This window comes from Prionailurus viverrinus, chromosome F1, assembly GCF_022837055.1.
Source record: "Prionailurus viverrinus isolate Anna chromosome F1, UM_Priviv_1.0, whole genome shotgun sequence".
NCBI lineage: Eukaryota > Metazoa > Chordata > Mammalia > Carnivora > Felidae > Prionailurus > Prionailurus viverrinus.
The window spans coordinates 28140188-28163119 of record NC_062577.1 but is presented as its reverse complement, the minus strand read 5'-3'; the positions used below and the strand labels follow the sequence as shown (position 1 = coordinate 28163119).

Here is a 22932-nt window from a genome sequence, read left to right as displayed (position 1 = left end):
GCTCTATAATTTGAAATATTATCTAAATCAATGTTTAGAAAATCATATTTGCAGGGAAATTTGCAAGTCTAAAAAACAGATTCATTTGCAAAGCAAGTAATTATTTAAAATATTAAATAGTAATTCGATGCTTGTTAGCTGCAGTCATTCAGGAAATGCATTTTCAGACTTGCCTTCATGGAGCTTACCTTCTAGTGGGGAGGGAGAAAATAACCAGAAAAAAAAAAAGTAAAATATAGGACATTTTAGACAGTGGTAAGCTCTAAGAAGAAAAATTAAGTAGGGAAGGGGACAGAGGAGGATGAGGGGGAGGAGGAAGAGGAGGAGGAGGGTGGCGATATAGCATGGCCAAAAACAATATTAAAATGCACACGGTATTTCTTAAAGTTTAGGATTACATAGTATTTCTTTTTTTAAAAATTTTTTTAATGTTTTTATTTATTTTTGACAGAAGGACAGAGCATGAGCAGGGGAAGGGGCAGAGAGAGAGGGAGACACAGAATCCGAAGTGGGCACTGGGCTATCAGAACAGAGCCCAATGCGGGGCTTGAACTCACAGAGAGATCATGACCTGAGCTGAAGTCAGATGCTCAACCGACTGAGCCACCCAGGCACCTCAGAATTACACAGTATTTCACCTGTACTGAGAGGTATCTGATGTATATCTGAGGCATAGATCTGATATACATCACCAAAATAACGTTAAGAGGCAAGAGAAGATGTACAGGCTTTTAGGCTTCTAGATAGCAGCACCTTTCAAGATTAAACCCATAGTGAGACACCTCGGATTTCAATTTCACTTTAATAATGAATATTTGGAGTCTTTCTATTTGTTTTGTTGCAAAATTAGTTTCCTAAACTAGCAGCAGGGCTAACATTTTCTCTAGAAGACGCTCAAGGCTACGAACGCGTGCTCTTGAGAGCAGGAACTATGTTTCTTTTTTGTTTTTAATTCCCCGGGGCACCACAGTGTCTGGAACATACCGTTCAAAACAAGTTCGGTACCTGGAACCCACTGAACCCACTGAATGTGCATGTCCAGTAAGTGCTAACCACAGGAGGTGATCCAAGGGAGAATGTTGAGTCACGAGGTCTGCTCAGGCACAGCACCTGTCACCAGCCTCAGTCATCAGCCGGCTGTGTGTGTGTGTGTGTGTGTGTGTGTGTGTGTGTGTGTGGTGGTTTGGGGGCGGGGGGGGGCGGTTCCAACTTCACAAGGGCAGATTTCTGACGAAATCTCTTACTTGGATTGAAACCCTTTCTGGTGTTTTCCCTCTGCCGAGGTGGCACGAACATCTGAAACGTGGTCCTGTCTGCTCTAAAGGAAGGGTCCGATCTTGACAGACAGCTGTGCTGGGGCGAGGCCAAATTCGTCCTCTGACTGTGGACCTGGCCGTAGGGGAGCCCCTCTTCGTCTGCCTCTTTGTCTCCGGCGTTTCTGCCTACCCCTTGCTCCCAGTCCCGAGTGGCCGAGCTGCCCAGGCCGCCTCTCACCCTCCCGCCCACCCTTTGCACCTCCTCCCCACCTCCTTCCTCCCTCTCCCCACGTCTGTTACTCGGGGCTACAGCATCCTTCCGGGGAGGAGGACGCCCAGCCTTACCTTCCAGCCCCGCCTTCCGGCTTTCCTCCCGGCAAATTTGCTCCCGCCTCCTCCCTCACGAAAGCTCCCCGATTGGCTTACGCGCCGGGTGGAGACTCCCACTGATTGGTCAGTGGGCCGTCACCCGCGGTGACATGACGTTGTTGGGGCGGGGCCTGGCGCAGGGTGACCGCGGGCCTGGAGGCGCTCGAGTACATCTGCTTCGCCTGCGGACTCCGACTGCTCGTGCTGAGGTTCGCGGCTCACACTCAGGCTCACTCTGCCGGGGAAAGGGTCGCATGAGCGGTGGGCCAAGGGGTTGGGGTTGGGGTGCAGGGAGGGCCTCGGGTCCTGGGCCCGGGGTGCGGAGGGGGGAGGAGGGCCGGGGCTCGAGGCGGCGCGGGGGACCCCAGGGACATGATGAAGCTGAACGATGAGGAGGGGGCAGCGATGGCACCCGGGCACCAGCCCACGAATGGATACCTCCTGGTGCCGGGAGGCGAGCCCCCCGGAAAGGTGAGCGCCGAGCTGCAGAACGGGCCCAAAGCCGGCTGCCTGACCCTGAATGGAGTGTCTCGGGACAGCCTCGCTGCCGCGGCGGAAGCCCTATGCAGGCCGCAGACTCCGTTGGCTCCAGAGGAGGAGACCCAGACTCGGCTGCTGCCCACGGGCCCCGGGGAAGACACCCCGGGGACCGAGGGCTCCCCGGCGCCCCAGACCGCGCTGTCTGCGCGGCGGTTTGTGGTGCTCCTGATCTTCAGCCTGTACTCGCTGGTGAACGCCTTTCAGTGGATCCAGTACAGTGTCATCAGCAACGTCTTCGAGGGCTTCTACGGCGTCTCCTCCCTGCACATTGACTGGCTGTCCATGGTGTACATGCTGGCCTACGTGCCCCTCATCTTCCCGGCCACGTGGCTGCTGGACACCAGAGGCCTACGGCTCACCGCCTTGCTGGGCTCAGGCCTCAACTGCCTGGGCGCCTGGGTCAAGTGCGCCAGCGTGCAGCAGCATCTCTTCTGGGTCACCATGCTGGGCCAGTGCCTCTGCTCCGTGGCCCAGGTGTTCATTCTCGGCTTGCCCTCCCGCATCGCCTCAGTGTGGTTTGGGCCCAAGGAGGTATCCACGGCTTGTGCCACCGCCGTGCTAGGCAATCAGGTAAGGACTAGGGTGATAGATGAATATCAGATCCTTAAAGAACCACATAAAGTACTAGGCTGTATGAGCTGAGCATATGGATGGACCCTCAGGAGGCAGTTGTATATAAATGAAGGAAAGGAGATGTGTAGTCGTAAGATAGGAGGCAGTCTTGGATTAAAGAGGACGTTCGATTTATTTGTAAGGATAGAACTTTGAAAAGCGGTTTAAAGTGACCGCCTTATCATCTTGCTTTGAGAATGACCTATAAAATAATGAACTGAACTGGCCCATATAACCCTAACATCATAGAAAACTTGTCAGCGTAGTAAGGAATGAGACTTAGGCAGGTATTAGGGTCACCCCCAGTGTTTTCTTTGTAAAAGGAAGGTGTTGGATTCTGGGAAGTTTGTTCTCATTTTGAGTGAGCAGCTCCTGTTTTATTTTCATTCATTCATTCATTCATTTAAAAATTTTATTTATCTTTTTTAGTAATCTCTACACCCAACGGGGGCCGGAACTCATGACTCCCGAGATCAAGAGTTGCATGCTCTTCCCACAAAGCCAGCCAGGCGCCCCTCCTGTTTAATTTTATATATTAGCAGTCAGCAGAGTGCGTGGCACATGACACTTATAAATGACAGCTAAATAAATGTTCTGGTGGTAAAGACCTCACAACATTCCTGAATCCACTTAGCGATTGTTAACAGTAAGAAAATGCAAGACAGATCACAGATCATGGAACCCGTTGTAAAAGCGTGGCTTATTTTGTCAATTGTTCCTTAAAGTGCTTCCTAGTCCTTCTAACACAATAGGTTCAAATTCCAGCAACATTCCAGTAGCATTACTAAGTGGAATGGTGTGTGTGTGTGTGTGTGTGTATGTGTGTGTGTTGTAGTTGAAGACTGATTCTTATATTGTTAATACATTTTGCAAGTGGAGTTCTGTGATACTTTCTGTACATTGTATTGAGTGTTCATTCAGCTTGAGTAGAACGTAGTTAAAAGTCTGTAAACCAAGAACTTCATGCAATAAGATTTAGCTAAAAATCTATAAAAAAGACTAGCTCTACGTGCTTCCTACTTTTTCTTTATTTTCTTTGTCTAAAAGTACAGAAGAAAGGGTAGCTTGAACTGTAGTTGTTGTGAATTCAAAATAATTTATATAACTGATATTTTAGTTGATTGCTTTCATGTGTTTAGATAGGAACTGTTTTCTTAAAGTATTTTTCATTTACAAAATTATATTCAATATTAATACTTCATTGAGCATGACAGAAATATTAACTCCATATCTATGGATTATCTGTTTATGAACAACAAATGGAAATGTTTTCCCATAGGCAGATTTTCCCTCTAACATTTAGCACACCTCTGCCTTCTTCCTATAAGGAAGGTGTTCTCGTCCCTCCTGTGGCTCTAGTAGCTGTGAACTTGCTCATGGCCCCCATCTTCAGCCTAAATTGTGGAGTGATCATTCATAATAATATTCAACATTATTGAATAAGAACCTGGCACTATGCTAAGTATTTTACATGCATTGTGTCCTTGAATTTAATAATGTTAAGGTAGGAACCATTAGTCTCACCATTTTACAGATAAAGAAACTGAGACTTGAAGGGGTAAAATTATTTTCCAAAAGTCACACAGCTAATTGGTGGCAGCATTTATACCTAAGTCCATCTGATTCCAGCATCCTAACTTTTCATTCTCCATCTCTACTGCCAGGTCTGTAACCTGAGAGACCCTTCAAAAAAAAAAAATGCTGATTTATTTATTTTTGAGAGAGAGAGCACAAGTAGGGGAGGGGCGGAGAGAGAGAGGGAGACACAGAATCCTAAGCACGCTCCAGGCTCTGAGCTGTCGGCACAAAGCCCGATGCAGGGCTTGAACTCATGAGCTGTGAGATCATGACCTGAGACAAAATCGGATGCTTAAACTAGTCCAAGGTGCCCCTTGAGAGACTCTTTTTATTTTGTATTTTTATTAAAAAAAAAAATTAAGTTTATTTATTTTTGAGAGTGGGGGCAGAGAGAGAGGGAGAGAGCAAGAATCCCAAGCAGGCTCCGCACTGTCAGCACAGAGCCTGATGTGGGGCTCGAACTCACAAACCGGGAGATCATGACCTGAGCCAAAAACAGGAGTCGGACACTTAACCGACCAAGCCTCCCAGGCACCCCAAGGGACCCGTTTTAAAACATAGATCAGGGGTGCCTGGGCAGCTCAGTCGGTTGGGCATCTGACTTTGGCTCAGGTCATGATCTTGCGGTTTGTAGGTTCAAGCCCCACATCTGGCTCTGTGCTGATACCTCAGAGCCTGGAGCCTGCTTCGGATTCTGTGTCTCCCTCTCTCTGTGCTCCAACCCCTCTCGTGCTCTGTCTCTCAAAGATGAATAAATGTTAAAAAAAAAAATTAAAAAAAAAGAACATAGATCAGATCCTGTCATTGCTCTGCTTTGAACTTGCCAGTGATTTCCCATAATACCTAAAATCTAAACTTTACTCGAAAATGTCTTCTTCTGTTCCTTAAACAACACTAATTTTGGATTTTGTGTAAGGCCCTTTGCAGAAACATTCTCTCTGCCTGGAATGTTCTTCCTCTTAGGGTCACATTATTACATCCTTACTCTCACTTAACTTTCAGTTTAAATTCATTTTAAATATAATTTAGTGGTGTTTCTTGAAGATCCCCTTTAGAGTTGCCCAGTCACTCATTACATCATTATACTATCTCCATATAGCACTTATCACATCTGATATATTTATATGTTTATGTATTCATTGTTATTATTCATTTCCCAAACCCGCCATTAGATTCTAAGTGTCATGAAAATAGGCATGTGGTCTGAACATATACAGTTGTATCTCCCCCCTTTAAGGCAGTTCCTGGCACATTGTCGATTTTCTATAAAATTTTGTTGAATAAATGAATGAGCTTCAGACTCATATAGATACTGTGGGGCTGAATATTTCCATATGATTCCACCCATCAAAATTTACCTTGTCTTTTGGTTCATTTCTCTTCCCTTCTACTGCTACTGTCTTAGCTTTGGCCACCTGCAGCCCTTACCTAGAGCTTGCTGACTGATTTTCCTATCTGCAACCCTTGCTCTTTTCCTGCTACTCTGCACATTTATCCCCTGTGGTCTTCATAACGTGCACATCTGTTCAGGGTACTCCCTTGCCCTCTGCAGTGGCTTCCTTTGCCTTTAGGATAAAATTCAAGCTCTGTAATGTGACAATGTGAGACCCTCCGGATCTGCCTCCTGCCAGCTCCTCTGCTTCGCCTCTGCACACCCACCATTCCTCACATCCACATTCCATCACTGCTCTGAGGGGAATTGTCCACAACTTGCAGCCTCTCACAAGGTCATGGTCTTTTCCTTCCTCTGTACATGATGGCCCCTTGATTGGGAACACTCCGGTTTCACTTGGCTAATTCCAATTTCTTCTTCAGATCTTAGCTCCTGCAGAAATCTTTCCTGAACCCCAAGTATATACAAGGTGCTCCTTCAAAGTAGTGTCTTAGCTAGAGTGTATACCCCATCTTGTATACCCAAACTGTATACCCCAGTTTGCCTGGGATGGTCCAGGTATACAGTTGTTCATTAGGCTAATTACTCATGTAGTCCCTTTCACTCTGAATAGTGTGTTCAGATAATAGATCACATGATCATCCAGGTTTACCTCTCCATCACTGTACTTACCACACTCTATTGTAATTACTTGTTTAATGTCTCTATCGAGCTTTTTGTAAGGGAGCAAATGAAGTATTTGGTGACTATTAGTGTCTGCCTCAGGTGCCTTTTGGAAACCTGTCTTGGGCCCTTCCTCTTCACCTTCATCCCTGAAAGAATCTATCTTTCTCTATTGAGCTCCCTTAATACTTTGATTTTGTTTCATTGTGATTATCATATTCAACCTTACGTTTTTCTTACTGCAGTGAAATTCACATTACATAAAATTAACCATCTTAAAGTATAGCTCAATGGTATTTAGTACATTCCCAGTGTTGTCCAACCGTCACCTCCCTCTAGTTCCAAAACATTTTTATCTCCCCTCAAAGAAGACCCAATGCCCACTTAGCAGTCACTCCTCCCTCCCTGCTGCTTCTTTCCCCTGGTAACCACTAATTTGCTTTTTCTCTCTATAGATTCACCTGCCCTAGACATAGCATGTAAATGGAATCATACAATATGTGACCTTTTATTTCTGGCTTCTTTCACTTAGGATGTTTTCAAAGTTCATCCATGTTGTAGCATATATTAGTACTTCATTCTTTTTATGGCCAAATAATCTTTCATTGTATGGACATACCACACTTTGTTTATCCATTCATCTGCTGATAGACATATGGGTTGTTTCCACCTTCTGACTATTGCAGTAGGGTGCTATGAATATTCATGTATAATATTTGATATTTGTGTGAATACCTGTTTTCAGTTTTTGCCACACTGGCGGCACTGTTTTACAATCCTACTAACAGTGTACAAGGGTTGTAATTTTTCCACGTCTTGCCAGTGTTTGTTATTTTCCAATTTTTTGTTTGTTTGTTTATTACAGCCATCCTTGTGGGTAAGAAATGGTATCTCGTTATGGTGTTGATTTGCATTTCCCTACTAATTAACTTACGTTGACCATTTTTCTTCACGTGTTTGTTGAACATTTATATAGATCTTCTTTGGAAAAATGTGTATTCAAGTCCTTTGCCCATTTTCGAATTGGTTATCTGTCTTTTTGCTGTCGAGTTGTGAGAGTTCTCTATGTATTCTGAATAGTAGACCCTTCTTAGATATACGATTTGCAGATATTTTCTCCCATTCTATACATCATCTTTTCTCAGCCTTATGCTGCATATTCTTATTCCCCTTTTTGATTGTAAGCATCTAACGGGTAAGGACCGTACCTTATACATCTTTACAGCAGACTCATTCAGATAGTAGGAGTTTGTTGAATAGGAAAGACGTTTGTCAGCCCTTAGCCTTTAACATTAGAACATGGTGCTTTAGGGTTTACACCTGACACCTCAAATACTGGCTGTCTTCTCTATGTTGTAATAATTGCCAGTTTGTCCTTTTTTTCTCTTATACTAATGGCTATTAACAGGGTTATTTATTTTACAGCTTGGAGCTGCCATTGGCTTTTTGCTGCCACCAGTGTTAGTGCCCAACACGCAGAATAACACAGATCTTCTGGCCTGTAATATCAGCACCATGTTTTATGGAACATCATCTGTTGCCACGTTTTTATGTTTTTTAACAATAATTGGTGAGTGAATTTTTTTCCCCTATTGCTTAAATAGATAAATGCATGACAAACACATGAAAATAAAAATAGCTAACCCTCAACATTTTTATGCTAATATCTCCAGTGCCATTTGCTTGTTTCATTCTTGCTGTTGCCCTTGTTCAGATAACGAACGCTACAACCCTAGGGATATGTTATGGTCGGCTACATCTCTTTAAATATTGTAAAGGTTTGAACACTAATTCATCTAATTTACCTCCCTACTAACTTTTCTTCCCTGATGACTGTTGTTGCAAACATATTAGCTGCCTCCTCTTTGCATACTCCTCCACGTGTTCTGCATCTTATGCTAACATAGCCAGGAACAAGTTCTTCTCATGCTTTAAATGATGCAAATAGGCTACAACTTTTTTTTTTTTTTAACGATAAATCCCTCCAAGGATCCCCATTTTAACAATTAACTGGATCTGAAAATGTTGACCGGTGCACGATCCTGGGCAGCAGCAAGCTGTTCAGCAGAATCTCAGACCGGCAACCGTCTGCTTGTTAGGCCACTCCAGCAAAGCCCTGCTGCCTCCAGTCGTCACTGAGTCCTCTCGTCTGGGCCTGTCTCTTGAAGCAGTCAGTCAAAATCAGCTGCAAGCAGCCATCAGCAGTTTGGAAGAAGGTTTGGGAAGGTCTGCTTTTTAAAGTTTATTTTTATTTTTGTAATTAAACTTTTAAATTTTAATTTAATTTTTTTAGAGAGAGAGAGGGAAAGAGAATGAGCAGGGGAGGGGCAGAGAGAGAGAGAGAGAGAGAGAGAGAGAGAGAGAATCCCAAGCAGGCTCCACACTCAGCATGGAGCCTGATGCGGGGCTCGATCCCACGACCCTTGGATCATGACCTGAGCCGAAATCAAGAGTCAATGCTTAACAGGCTGAGCCACCCAGGTGCTCCTAAAGTTTATTTTTAATGGGAAACAATTTTGATTTCAGGCAAAAGGATAGGTTTTTTAAGTAATATGTTTGCTAATATAACTATCATATTGCCCTTTGGGCATTCAGTATTGTTTAAGACTCAGTATGTCTTAAATTGATTTGAAGAAGAAAGCAACTTTAAAGTAAAAAGGCCATCTTTCAATCATTAACATTTACATCAAGTTGCATTATAGCTGGAGTTTTAAAATTTATAGATTAATTTTTACCACGGCTATAATAGTAATGAAAAATTCAAATTTTGTGATCTCCAGATATGAAATCTTTAGTTTTCAAAGAAATGCAGGCTGAAGACAGTTTTGATAGAGACTGCCTCTATAGGTGAACTGCCCATATATTTAATCTCCCAAAGGTAATGAACAAAATACTCTCTTGGTAGCATATAAAGTATGCTGACACGTCCAACCTACTTACGGTTGGTTTTTATGTTTCAATTAGGGAGTGACACATTTGCCCTGTACAGACTACTGAAAAAAGGACAAATTATCCCTGTACTATTTTAGCAATTTAACAAAGATATAAACAAAATCTACAGTTGGCCCTCCAACAACATGGGTTTAAACTTCACAGGCCCACTTATACATGGGTTTTTTGCAGTCCTGTAAATGTATTTTCTCTTCCTTATGATTTTCTTAGTAACATTTTCTTTTCTCTAGCTTGCTTTATTTTAAGAATACCAGGGGCGCCTGGGTGGCTCAGCTGGTTGAGCGTCCAGCTCTTGATGTTGGCTCAGGTCATGATCTCGTGGTCGTGCGATGGAGCCCTACATCGGGCTCTGCACTGAGCATGGAGCCTTCTTGGAACTCTCTCTCTCCCTCCGCCCCTCTCCCCTACTTGCTCTCTGGTCAGCAGTAGGCTATTAGTTATTAAGTTTGGGGGGAGTCAGAAGTCATTCATGAATTTTCAACTGTGTAGGGGATTGGTGCCCCAAACCCCCATATTGTTCGGGGTTAACTGTTTATTTTTTAAAAACAAACTCTTAAGTCTACTTTTCTGGTAGCTGTATTTGATTTACTAAATGAAATGTAGTTTATATACATTGTGCATAAATGGATCCTCTGTTAGCACTAGGGATTATTAAAAATGTGAAACCCTCTTTCCTTTGATTGCTTGTGTTATCTTCACATCAGTTCTGGTTTTCCTTTTTCTGTTGTCTTCAGTTGCTTGTCTCTTCGGAAGAAGTGAGAGAACAGGTTCTATAGGTGATATCTATACATATGAAATTATGTGTATGACGCATATGTGTTTAAGCATATCTATATGAGATGCTACAAAGATAAGATACTTATTTGTCAAGGAAGGGGACAAAAAGGCAATAATAATAGGTGTGACCGTTGACATAGCACCCTGTGTTATTTGAGAAATTAAGAGACCTATTCATGTACATTATTGCTTATTTATGTACTCATGGTCTGAATAGATAGTGGAAATGGAGCAGGGAAAAAAGGACTCACTGTCAAATTTTGCTTGGTGACCTGTAATCTTAATGTTATGATGCCAAGCATAGAATAAATGCAAGATAATTTACAGTTGTGACCTGAAAGTCTCAGGTTGAAATTGTGATACTTAAACAAAAAATGTACTTATTTTTCTTATTCCCAAATATTTGTGATTGAGGGAGATATGGGCTATTTTTAAAATCCCTTACTCAAATGTCCTTAATCACTAAGGGACAGTCCTACTTCCCTCGAAATTCTACCCATAAATACTTTGGAAGCCCAACCAAATCTGGTAAAGTAATTTGGCTTTGCTGATGCTTTTCAGCAACGTGTCATATACTAAATTGGTATTCAGCAGTCTTTCAAAAATGCTATCTTGAGGCTTCATGCCATGTAACCCTCCTGCCTTCCCTCACGGAACTTACATGTGAATGTAATCCGTCTAGCATTTCTAGGAATTAACCCAAGCCTTCCACTGAATTGCACACTAATACCTCATTCTTCACACCCCACATGATTATACCCTCTAACATGTGGTTGTTTGGTAAGTACCGAACGTGTTTAAAGGCACGTTACATGCTGTATCCTTCAGTCTTCACAGCCGTATGAGGACGGTACTATTATCATTCCCATTTTATAGATGAGGAAAGTGAGGCACAGAACGTAAGTGAATTTAACCTATCCATGGTCACAGTAAATACTGAAGGTGAAATTTGCACCCAGGTACCCTAAGTCCATATTTAAGATGTTATGTATAAAAATAGGTCATTTTAATTTTTATTTAGTGTTGTTTTTGCTCCACTTCAAATTGCTCTTGTATAAGTGGTGATGCTGTTGTATTTGAAAGCTGTTCTTGTGCAGCACAGCAGTAAACTATATCACTTAACTCAAGTGTGTACGTTAAAATGCTTACCATCCTGATTCACTAACATGAGTGAATGAGAGAAACCAAAAGTAATGGCAATCAGCATATTTAATGTTACGGCACTTAAACACATGAATAAAGAACATGTATGCGTAATTTTACTTTTGATTCTTATGTTCAGGATATTTATATATAGGCTACTATTATAAACTTTTAACAGAAATATGTTTCACCCAGGCTATGAGAATTTCAAGCCCCTGCGATAAAGTCTCTGACTTCTTAAAAATAAATATTCCTCAAAAAGACAATGTATTTTGTGTAGCATTCAATAATTACAAAATTATTTTGCAAATGTCACATAATCCTCATAGCAGCTTGTTGTTATTTCCATTTTATGAATGAGAAATCTATAGTTGAGAGACATGAATTGACTTCTTCAGAGTTATACAAAATATGAGGCAGAGCCAGTATTCAAACCTTTACATGTCTTCTAATAAGCTAATATGTGTAATGTCTGCTTGAATCAAACAGGACAAATAATGAAATCAAAAGGTAATGTTATTACCTAATTCCAAAAAGTAGAAGTACTCCTAAACACAATAGATATGCTTATTCATCATGGGAGAAAAAGTTTGAATGTGGTGCCCCCCAAATCCTTTGGCTACTTTGGAGAATAACTGCTTTAATAGTTTATTACTATCACTATTAATTATTATTATTATTATTAATTATGATGATGATGATGATGATGTAAGCTCTGTGCCCAGTGTGGGGCTTGAACTCACGACCCTAAGAACAAGAGTCGCATGTTCTACCAACTGAGCCAGCCAGGTGCCCCGGTAGTTAATCATTTTATTGGCTCACGCTTTTGGTGGGGAGAAGAAAGTAGAAGACTATGCTTTTTAGTTTTCAAGGGAGAAAGAAAAGCCATATTTCATCATTTGAAAGAATCAGTGCCAAGTGAACAGGGGCAGAGACCCTGTTTTCTGTTCCTCTGTTTCCTTTTCTTCGTATAGAATTAAACCTGACTTTAGTGTATTGTGTAGCTAATACAGGCCTGATTTTATCCAACAGGGCAGTTAATTACCTGAAACTAAATGATAACACATGTATTCAGGAAATAAATTTAGTAGAGTTGAAGATTAATAAGAATTGTTCTCATTTTGAATTGGAGTTCAAAGCTGAGCCTTTTATACTTAACTTTACCAGAGTAAATAGAAACCTAAGAGGCTTAAGACTCACTCAATCCCCATGACTCCCTTGTAAGCATGGTTTTTATATTCTGAAGCTTTGTTTTGCAACTGTATGAGTTGTGTATTACCAATATTAATGAAAAGAGATATCTCCTATCTTAACTAGGACACAAAGAGACTTTCAGGAAAGGACAACAGACGCCCTCCACAGTGCAAGGAGCAGATAGGGTGAACGGAAGAGGAGGGATTGCAACAACTTAAACATTTTATGTCTACCAGTCCAGTCCTCTGATGTAAGCATATTAACCAGTGAATATTCATGAGTATGTCTCCTCTTGAATTAGTTGTGACACCTGTAAAAATAGAAGTCTGTTTTAGTTTGATAAGTTTTCAGTATATCGTAATTAACTGATGTTTTGGTGAGCTCTGCTGCCATGAATCCACCTGGACCTGTTTCAATTCTAGAGGTGTAATTAAATCAGTTGATAAATTTCATATCAAAATTTAAAAGGAAATAGTTAACTAACTCAAGATAATCTTCTAAGAGTCCAATAACAGGGGCGCCTGGGTGGCTCAGTCGGTTAAGCGTCCGACTTCGACTCAGGTCACGATCTTGCGGTCTGTGAGTTCGAGCCCCGCGTCGGGCTCAGGGCTGATGGCTCGGAGCCTGGAGTCTGCTTCAGATTCTGTGTCTCCCTCTCTGACCCTCCCCCATTCATGCTCTGTCTCTCTGTGTCTCAAAAATAAATAAATGTTTAAAAACAAAGTTCAATAAACATACTGGTTTGCTTATTTCTGATGTTATCTCCAATTACAAATTGAACTAAATTTAGAAATGGAATTGTTGACTACCTACTATGATAAAAATTAATCTTGCTTAACTGAAAATGGAATAATCAGTGGGCAAGGTTGTGGCATGTTATTGATGGTTTTGCAGTTAAGTCATGTGAACTGGCCAAATCTCTGAGTTGTAGTCAGTTTCCGGGGGACCAGGAGGACATTCCTCAGTTAAAAATTAATGAAACTGAAAGCCTCACTATAAGACTCTCACTACCTCTTTAAATTTAAACTGATTTAGTCCACTCACTAAATACGTGTATTTAATTTCCTTTTCATGTCTGTTTCTAGCATTCAAAGAAAAACCTCAGTATCCACCAAGTCAGGCTCAAGCAGCTCTTCAAAACAGCCCCCCGGCTGAGTACTCCTATAAGAAATCAATAAGGAACCTATTTAGAAACGTTCCCTTTGTCCTTCTATTGATCACTTATGGTAAGTGGTTTTCTTTTATTTTCTGCCATGTCTCTGTAAACCTTTGAGCATTGTAGATTATTTTCGTTTAATCTAGTGGTTTGAGCTTTAATGAGCTAGGTTTGTTAACTGTAAAAATAATGACGGCACAGTCATAAATTTTGAACTAAAAGTGAAAACTTCAGGATGGATTTTCTTACACGTTTTTATTTATTTATTTATTTATTTATTTATTATTTTTTTTTTTTTAAATTTTTTTTTTCAACGTTTATTTATTTTTGGGACAGAGAGAGACAGAGCATGAACGGGGGAGGGGCAGAGAGAGAGGGAGACACAGAATCGGAAACAGGCTCCAGGCTCTGAGCCATCAGCCCAGAGCCCGACGCGGGGCTCGAACTCACGGACTGTGGGATCGTGACCTGGCTGAAGTCGGACGCTCAACCGACTGCGCCACCCAGGCGCCCCAACTTACACGTTTTTAAAACAAAAACAAATAATAGATCTCAAATAGACAAATTCTGTCAACTTTTTTGAGTTTTCACAGAGTATTTTAAGTCCTTTATAAATTACCGTAAGCTTATGGGAGATGTCACCAACAGCTCCCTTCTCTGACCCTGTGCAAACTGGCGTCTGTTTGGACCTACCCAGTCAGGACTAGACACTAATGCGATCACCTTAGCCAGTTCTAACTTGAAAAAGAATTCTCACCCTTCTAGATATTTCAGGACAGCTGACAGATACTCCTCTGACACTGTGGCCTTGACTGCAGGCACCAACATATTTGCCTCCCTTCAGAGTTTGCTGACAGTTCATTCTTTGTTTTCCTTAAAAACATTTTTTAATGTTTATTTTGAATGTTTATTTTTGAATGTTTATTTTTGAATGTTTAGTGTTTATTTTTATTAATGTTAATGTTATTTTTGAAGACAGAGAGTGAGTGGGGGAGGGACAGAGAGAGAGGGAGAGAGAGAGACACAGAATCCGAAGCAGGCTCCAGGCTCCGAGCTGTCAGCACAGAGCCCGACGCGGGGCTCGAACTCAGGAGCCGTGAGATCATGACCTGAGCCAAAGTGGGACGCTTAACTGACAGAGCCACCCAGGTGCCCCTGTTCTTTGTTTTTCATGTTAACTCTGTTTGTATCAACTGCCAGCACCCCTTATTTCTGTCTTGTCTTCAGAAGTCACTCACTGCTGTTCTCTTTTTTTACATCTTTTTGGGAGTGCACACCCTAGTACGTAACTGTTTTACAAGTGGTTAAAAATTATGCCCTCATCTAAACACTCACCCTTTTACCAGGATTACTTCATCTTTTTTTCTTTTTTTTTAGTACAAATTGTTGAACACCAAAGTAGAGCGTTTAGTATGGTGAGTCCCTATGTACCCATCATCACCCAGCTTCAATGATCAGCATTTCACCATTCTTGCTTTATTTCTTTCCTCTACTTTTTTCCTGGAATATTTTTTAAGCAGATCCCCAGATGTTATGTCATATCATCATTAATACTTTAGCATGTCATAGTTCCTTTTCTTAATTTTGCTGGTTACTTCTGTTGGTTAGCTTAACCCTAAAACACGTAACTGGGAAGTAGAGTAAATACAGTGGGTCATTTTTATCTATAAGAACAAATTCGTTTCTGTAGCCTATCATTTTTTTTTAATGTATGAAATTTATTGTCAAATCGGTCTCCATACAACACCCAGTGCTCATCCCAAAAGATGCCGTCTTCAATGCCCATCACCTACCTTCCCCTCCCTCCCACCCCCCATCAACCCTCAGTTTGTTCTTTTAAGAGTCTCTTATGCTTTGGCTCTCTCCCAACTCTAACCTCTTTTTTTTTTTTTTTTTTTTCCTTCCCCCTCCCGCATGGGTTTCTGTTAAGTTTCTCAGGATCCACATAAGAGTGAAAACATATGGCATCTGTCTTTCTCTGTATTGTAGCCTATCATTTAAGGAAGAAAGATTCCTACCTTCTTTTATCTCTCACTGTTTCCCAAGACAAAACTTTCTTTCAGTCCATTTATAACCAACCCCTTGTCACAGACACACACGTACACAAACATGCCTCCACGTGCATATACACTAGTTAATACTAGTCTCTGTAATCTTGTGCCATTACTTCTTTTACCTGAAATGTGCTCCTTTTTTCCACTAAGCGATCCTACAAGGGCCAACTTAATGTTTGCCTCACTTATTGTTCATTTTGTTACTCATTCATTTATTTGTTTATTCCATCAGTAATTATCAACATCGACTGTAGAGTAGTGCTCTAGATACTGTGTGGGCTAAAAAGAAGCATAGTATGTGATTTCTTCCCTGAAGAAATTAGAATCCAACTGGGGACGTAATATAAACATCTAAAAAGCGAACAACAGTTTAAGAGTCCTTTCTTTTGTAACACATCATTTAGTACTTCCTTGATTACACATAAGTGATAAGGTGAAAATTTTTTTATTTTTTTTTGAAATTTATAAAGGTCTTCCCTATATATTATTTTATCTAACTTTTTTGAGATAGAAATATTATACCTCTTTTATAAAGGATCAGAGTTCTCTTTTCTTAATTCTAAATTTTATTTATTTGTACAAAATTTAGTAGGTTACAAAGGATGCATAGTGCACACAGTATAAAATTCACAAGGTACAAAGGGCGTACAATGAAAAACCAGTCTTCCCCCATCTCTGTCCCCAGGTTACCTCTCTGTTTCCAGGGAGTTCCCCTCCCTGGAGACAATCACTGGTATCATCTGCTTCCTTGTGAGGCTGGTATAACCTTGATACCAAAATCAGACAGGAACAGTGCAAGAAAAGAATTATAGGTCAATTGCACTTACGAAAAAATGTAAAAATGCAAAATAAAGTATTAGCTAAGCTACGTTAGCAATTTATAAAAATGACAATACATCCTGGCCAAGTTTGGTTTAAGAAATGATGTTGTACTAAGCTGATTTAGCACTAGAAATTCATGAATATAATTTATTGCAGTAAAAGATCAAAGAGGAAAATTTGCCCAATAGCTGAAGGAAAAGCATTTGATAGAATTTAATACCCGTTGATTAAAGACTTAGCAAACTGCAAAGAAAAATTAACTTTATGAATCTGATAAAGTTTACCTCCAAAAACTCTCTACCAGACATCATTCTAAAGGCAGAACTTTAGGAGCAGCAGTATCTTTTAAAACAAGGATGTCTGTGTCATCGCTTTTATTCATCATCCAGCTGGAAGTTCTGGCTGGCTCACTAACACAAAATTTAAAAGTAGATGAGTTGAAAAGAAGAAAGTTGCTATTATTCATAGATAATATGATTATATACACCAAAAGTCATCAAACTATGGCCTATGAGTCAACTCTGTTGCCTGTTTTTATAAATAAAGTTTTGTTTGTTTACATATTGTCTATTGCTGCTTTTGAGCTGCAAGGGTAGCACTGAGTAGTTGCATCAGAGACCCCAGCACCTGCAAAGCTAAAGATATTTACTGTCTGGCCCTTTGCAGAGAATGTTTACTGACCCCCTGATCTATAAAAATAATGCAAGAGAACCTACAGATAACTATTAAAACTAATAAGAATGAGTTCAGCAAGATTAGTAGATAATCTGACAATGTGAAAATATCAACTACATTCCTATGTATTTATAGGAATTGTATTCCTTTTTAAAAAGATGTTTATTTCTTTATTATTATATAGAATTTATTTCTTTATTATATATATTATAATATATTATATATATTTCTTTATTATTATTATAGAGAGGGAGGGAGAGAATCCCAAGCAGGCTCCACACTCAGGGCGGAGCCCAACCTAGGGCTCTATTCCATGAACCATGAGATCATGACCTGAGCCCAAATCAGGAATCAGATGCTTAAATGAATGTGCCACCAAGGCACCCCGATAAGAATTGTATTCCTATAAAAAGATATTTTTATAACAGCAGCCAACACTATAAGATGTCTAGGAAAAAATCCAACAAAAGAATTTTGTAAATTAGAAAATTAGAACACATTAGAAGACAAGAGAAGACCTCACTTAAATGGAGAGCTATGTTTATAGAAGACTTGAGATTATAGTGATGGCAGTTAACGTTACAGAACCACTGTATTAATAAATGACAGTTGCAGATTTGGATTGACAGAAAAGCCAGATACAGACACTAATTAGGACACTAAACAGAATTTACTTGTTGAAGGAATTAGAAAGAAGGGGTTGGGAAAAGCCATGGAGAGTTTAATAATATTCCCCAGGACAGTTGGAAAACTTTCTTGACCTCGTAGTCTTCACCAGAGGAGTAGGAGTTAGGGATCATAATTTTGAATGAGTGAGTCACATCACACCTTTTAGCAGTGCACCTGTCTCCTTCCATGTCTAGTATTATATATTGAAAGTTGGAGCAGAGTTGCACATGGGATGGTCTGGATAGGGACTATACTTCTGAGATAGGTTTTCAGGATTATATACAATATCCAAAACTTAGGAACCAAATAGTCCAAGCTAGCATTGTTTTTGAGGTAGGGCTATTTGGAGAAAATTGTATCCCTTACTATGCCAACTATTGCTACTTGCTATCTGAAACTCAGAAAAATAATATATTCTAGGCTCAGATAACAATATCTCTTGCTAATATAATTCTTATCCAGACTCTTGCTATCCTTACTCCGGTCTGGAATAGATTCAAGATCCCATAGGATACAGCGCAGTAGAGGACCCCCAGGCCAGAGCACAGGCCTTCTTTGTTTTCCTTGGCCTCTCCAGGCTAACCTAGCTGGGTCCCTATATATTCCTGAACTCAATGGGACATGAGCAACAAAGGCCAGTTACTCAGGGTTTTTTGATATGATCTTTAGATAGCTATAGGTCTCCTTTTGCAATCTTCTGTATACACAGGGTTTGTAATGGAACTTGACTACTTCTAAAATTCCTGTGATTCTCAAGAAGTAAGGGCCAAGAGCAAAGATAATTTTGTTGAAGACCAAGTTGAGGGCGCATTCTTTTTTTTTTTTTTTTTTAATTTTTTTTTTCAACGTTTATTTATTTTTGGGACAGAGAGAGACAGAGCATGAACGGGGGAGGGGCAGAGAGAGGGAGACACAGAATCGGAAACAGGCTCCAGGCTCCGAGCCATCAGCCCAGAGCCTGACGTGGGGCTCGAACTCCCGGACCGCGAGATCGTGACCTGGCTGAAGTCGGACGCTTAACCGACTGCGCCACCCAGGCGGAGGGCGCATTCTTATATCAGGATATGTAAAACAATGATTATTAAGATGCCATGTAAAATGAAGGGACAGACCGTTAGGTTACCGCAACAGAGATCCCAGCGATCTACCCCTGTGTCTGTTTGCAGGCTAGGTTGTATTGTAGCAATGAAGTTCTGCCAGAAAAACCTCAGTGGCCTAACACATCAAAAATGTATTTATTGCCGATACTACATGTCCATTGTGAATCGGCAGCAAGTCTCTGCTCATCAGTTAACTCAGGGATCCAGGATGACATCTTGGCACAGGCTATTGTGATTACTAGGACAGCAAATGGGTAACGTCACTTTTGCTCACATTTAAAGTCATATGGCCATGGCACTAGGTACCTGGAAGGAAAAAAACCACTTATACAGTGATCCTCCCTTGTGCCTGGTTTCCTCTTCTGTGGTTTCAGTTACCCGCGATCAACCGCAGTCAGGAAGCAGGGGCAACTCCTTCTGGCCTGTCCACAGAAGCTCAGCGGTAGCCTGACACTCAGTCACACCGTGTCGTTCACCTCACTTCATCTCATCACATAGGCACTTTGTCTTTAATCCACAGTAAGACGAAAACAGTACAATAAGATTTTGAGAGAGACCACATTCACATAGCTTCTGTTACTGTATATTGTTATAATTGTTCTGTTCTTTTATTAGGTACTGTTGTTAATCTCTTACTCTGCCAATTTATAAATTAAACTTTAATATAGGTGTGTATGTATGTATAGGAAAAAACAGTATGCATAGGGTTGGTGCCCTCTGCAGTTCCAGGCATCCATTGGGGGACTTGGAACGTATCCCCTGCACACAAGAGAGGACTGCTGTATTTGCAGTCATCTCCAATGACTAGAAGGGGCATATATGAAAACTAGATGTTCGGTACAAGAGAAACTATACAGCGAATTGTCCTGGGATAATTGAGCAATAAAGTCAAATTAGCTCTCTATGTCATACCATGAACAAAAAATGAATCGCAGTGGATTAAAGACCAAAGGGTAAAAATTAGAACTTTAAAGTTTTAGAAGCACATGTTTTAGAAACTGGCTTTAGTATTCTTAAAAAGAATTTCTCATGTAAAAAACACAAGGGCACCTGGCTGGCTCGCAGAACATGCAGCTTTTGATCTCGAGGTTGTGAGTATCAAGTCCCACGTTGGGTATAAAGAGTGCTTAAAAATAAAATCTTGGGGCATCAGGGTGGCTGAGTCAGTTGAGCATCCAACTCTTGACTTCGGCTCAGGTCATGATTCTAGGGTCGTGGGATCAAGCTGCATGTTGAGCTCTGCACTGAGCATGGAGCCTGCTTAAGATTCTCTCTCTCTCTCTCTCTCTCTCTCTCTCTCTCTCTCTCTCCTTCTGCCCCTCTCCCCCACTTAGACTTCCTCTCTCTCTAAAATAAAAAAAATAAATGGGGCACCTGGGTGGCTGAGTCGGTTAACTATTCGACTTCGGTTCAGGTCATGATCTCATGGTTCGTGTGTTCGAGCCCCACGTCGGGCTCTGTGCTGACAGCTCAGAGCCTGGAGCCTGCTTTGGATTCTGTGTCTTCCTGTCTCTCTGCCCCTTCCCCACTACACAATGCTCTCTCTCGCAAAAATGAAAAATTAAAATTAAAAACAATTGTAATAAAATAAAATCTTAAAAAATAATAAAACATAAACCCTAAAGAAAAAGATTGATAAGTATGATTACATTAAGATAATAGTCTTTTTGGGGCGCCTGGGTGGCGCAGTCGGTTAAGCGTCCGACTTCAGCCAGGTCACGATCTCGCGGTCTGTGAGTTCGAGCCCCGCATCGGGCTCTGGGCTGATGGCTCAGAGCCTGGAGCCTGTTTCCGATTCTGTGTCTCCTTCTCTCTCTGCCCCTCCCCTGTTCATGCTCTGTCTCTCTCTGTCCCAAAAATAAATAAACGTTGAAAAAAAAAAATTTAAAAAAAAAAAAAAAAGATAATAGTCTTTTCTAAAAAGATATCACGGGGGGCCCTGGGTGGCTCAGTCTGTTGAGCATCTGACTTCAGCTCAGATCACAATCTTGCAGTTCATGAGTTCAAGCCCCGCGTCGGGCTCTGTGCTGACAGCTCAGAGTTTGGAGCCTGCTTCAGATTCTGTGTCTCCCTCTCTCTCTCTGCACCTCCCCTGCTCTCTCTCTCTCTCAGAAATAAACAGTAGAAAAAAATAAAATGAAATGAAAAGACACCATAAAAAGTGAAAAGACAAGACATAAAGCATGAGAAAGTGTCGGTGGTGCATATAACCAACAAAGGATTAGCACCTACAATGTAAAAATAGCTCATACCACTCAGAAGAGAACAAACAATTTAAGGGAACCAGAAGGCCTTTATGTGTTTGTGTATTACTCATGTATGATGCTAAATAAACCTTATTACTTATCAAAGCAATGCAAATCAAGACACAGTAAGAAATAATATTACATGTATTCAAGTTGGCAAAAAAATAAATATTTTTTAATCTAGAGAAAACAAATATGGCAAGAATATGGAGTAAAGGAACTCTGCGAGTAGTATAAACTGATAAAACTGTTCGAAAGGCCAATTTGGCTCTATCCAGAAAATAGACATTCTGCTCCTAGATATAGACTTAGAGAAATCCTTATATGTAATAACAAAAAGATAATATTCATTGCAATATTATTTTAAATAGCAAAAAATAGGGAAAAGCCTTAAGTGTCTGTTGACTTTACAAGAGATCATTAAATTGCAGTATTTTTCACACAATGGACTATTAAATAGTACAGAAAACTAATGAACCAGAATTTAAAAGCATTGCCTCAGGTAAATCTCAAAATCATAATATTGGGTGATAAGAACAAGCTGCAGATGATACACATATATTATAATATCTAAAACGATAAGCGCTGACATCAGGAAAGGAGTTACTTCTGAGAAAGAACAAGAGAGAAGAACAGGATTAGAGAAGATCTAAAAAATTAAAGCAAAAATGGCAAAATGTTAAGGGTTTATGAAGCTGGGTGATGAGTAAGGGTATTTGCTAAACTACTATCTACACTATTTTCTATGCTTGAAATATTTAATAATAAAGAGAAAGAAAGAATAAACGTAAGTCTTGCTAGGTTGAGAGGCTTACCTAAAGTCATGCAAGATATGCCAGGAATCCTCAAGATTCAAACGTAGTCATGTGCTTTCTGATAACCAGCTGTTTTTATTTTTCCCTTTTTACATATTCTATAATTAATATTATTTTACTAATTGCCTTGAAGTCTTTGATGCAGGAGTGACATCTCTGAAGTAGGGATTCTGTCTTCTGTTTGAACATTCATTAGCTCGAGTACCCTGTAGGTGCTCAATAAGCAATCCGTTCAGTGCTTGATGGCTATGTACAGTGTTACGCGTGGAGACATTATTTATGGTTGGCATATCTGAGTCTAAGTAATAATAAATGATGTAATGACAGAATTTTACTATTGTAAACTCTAGTAAGTTTAGGTATTAAATTGATCACTCCATATCCTGAAAGGGAATGGCAAGAGTTTTTAGTTTTCTGTCAGCTGTCTAGGAAATACATGCTATTTTCACAATTGCCCCAGAGTGCTCATATCACATTATGAACTAGTAAGTGGTACATTTACCATTTTCTGTTTGTTATTGTAGGTATCATAACTGGAGCATTTTATTCAGTCTCAACATTATTGAATCAAATGATATTGACATATTACAAGGTAAGTGTCTGTCTGTGCCGTGTCACATGCCTGGCCAAGAATGTTTCTTAAGCAGTGTGATTCCTGTTAGTGTGATCATAAGATTAAAGATTTATAGGGTAACCGGCTGGCTCAGTCAATGGAGTGTGCGACTCTTGATCTCGGGGATATAGGTTCGAGCCCCACATAGGGTATAGAGATTCCTCAAAAATAAAATCTTGAAAAAAAAGGTTTATGACCTTACTGCTTTTAAGAGATTTATATTTGTTTTAATTGAGAATACATTTAATCTAATTTATAAAGCACACAAAATGGAAAGCAGAGGTTATTATTACAGTGATAATACC

General features: G+C 40.3%; 1 protein-coding gene across 2 annotated transcripts in view; it reads left to right on the top strand.

Annotated features, from left to right (window-relative positions):
• The first annotated feature begins 1970 nt into the window (after positions 1 to 1970).
• The window catches only part of FLVCR1 (FLVCR heme transporter 1), a 38133-nt gene continuing 17171 nt past the window's right edge, over positions 1971 to 22932 (top strand). For both annotated transcript variants that reach the window (XM_047840902.1, XM_047840901.1), the window contains exons 1-4: positions 1971 to 2735; positions 7837 to 7981; positions 13563 to 13703; positions 22539 to 22606. In XM_047840902.1, the coding sequence (XP_047696858.1) occupies positions 1998 to 2735; positions 7837 to 7981; positions 13563 to 13703; positions 22539 to 22606 (1092 nt within the window). In that variant the 5' untranslated portion in view covers positions 1971 to 1997. The remainder of the gene's footprint in view (positions 2736 to 7836; positions 7982 to 13562; positions 13704 to 22538; positions 22607 to 22932) is intronic.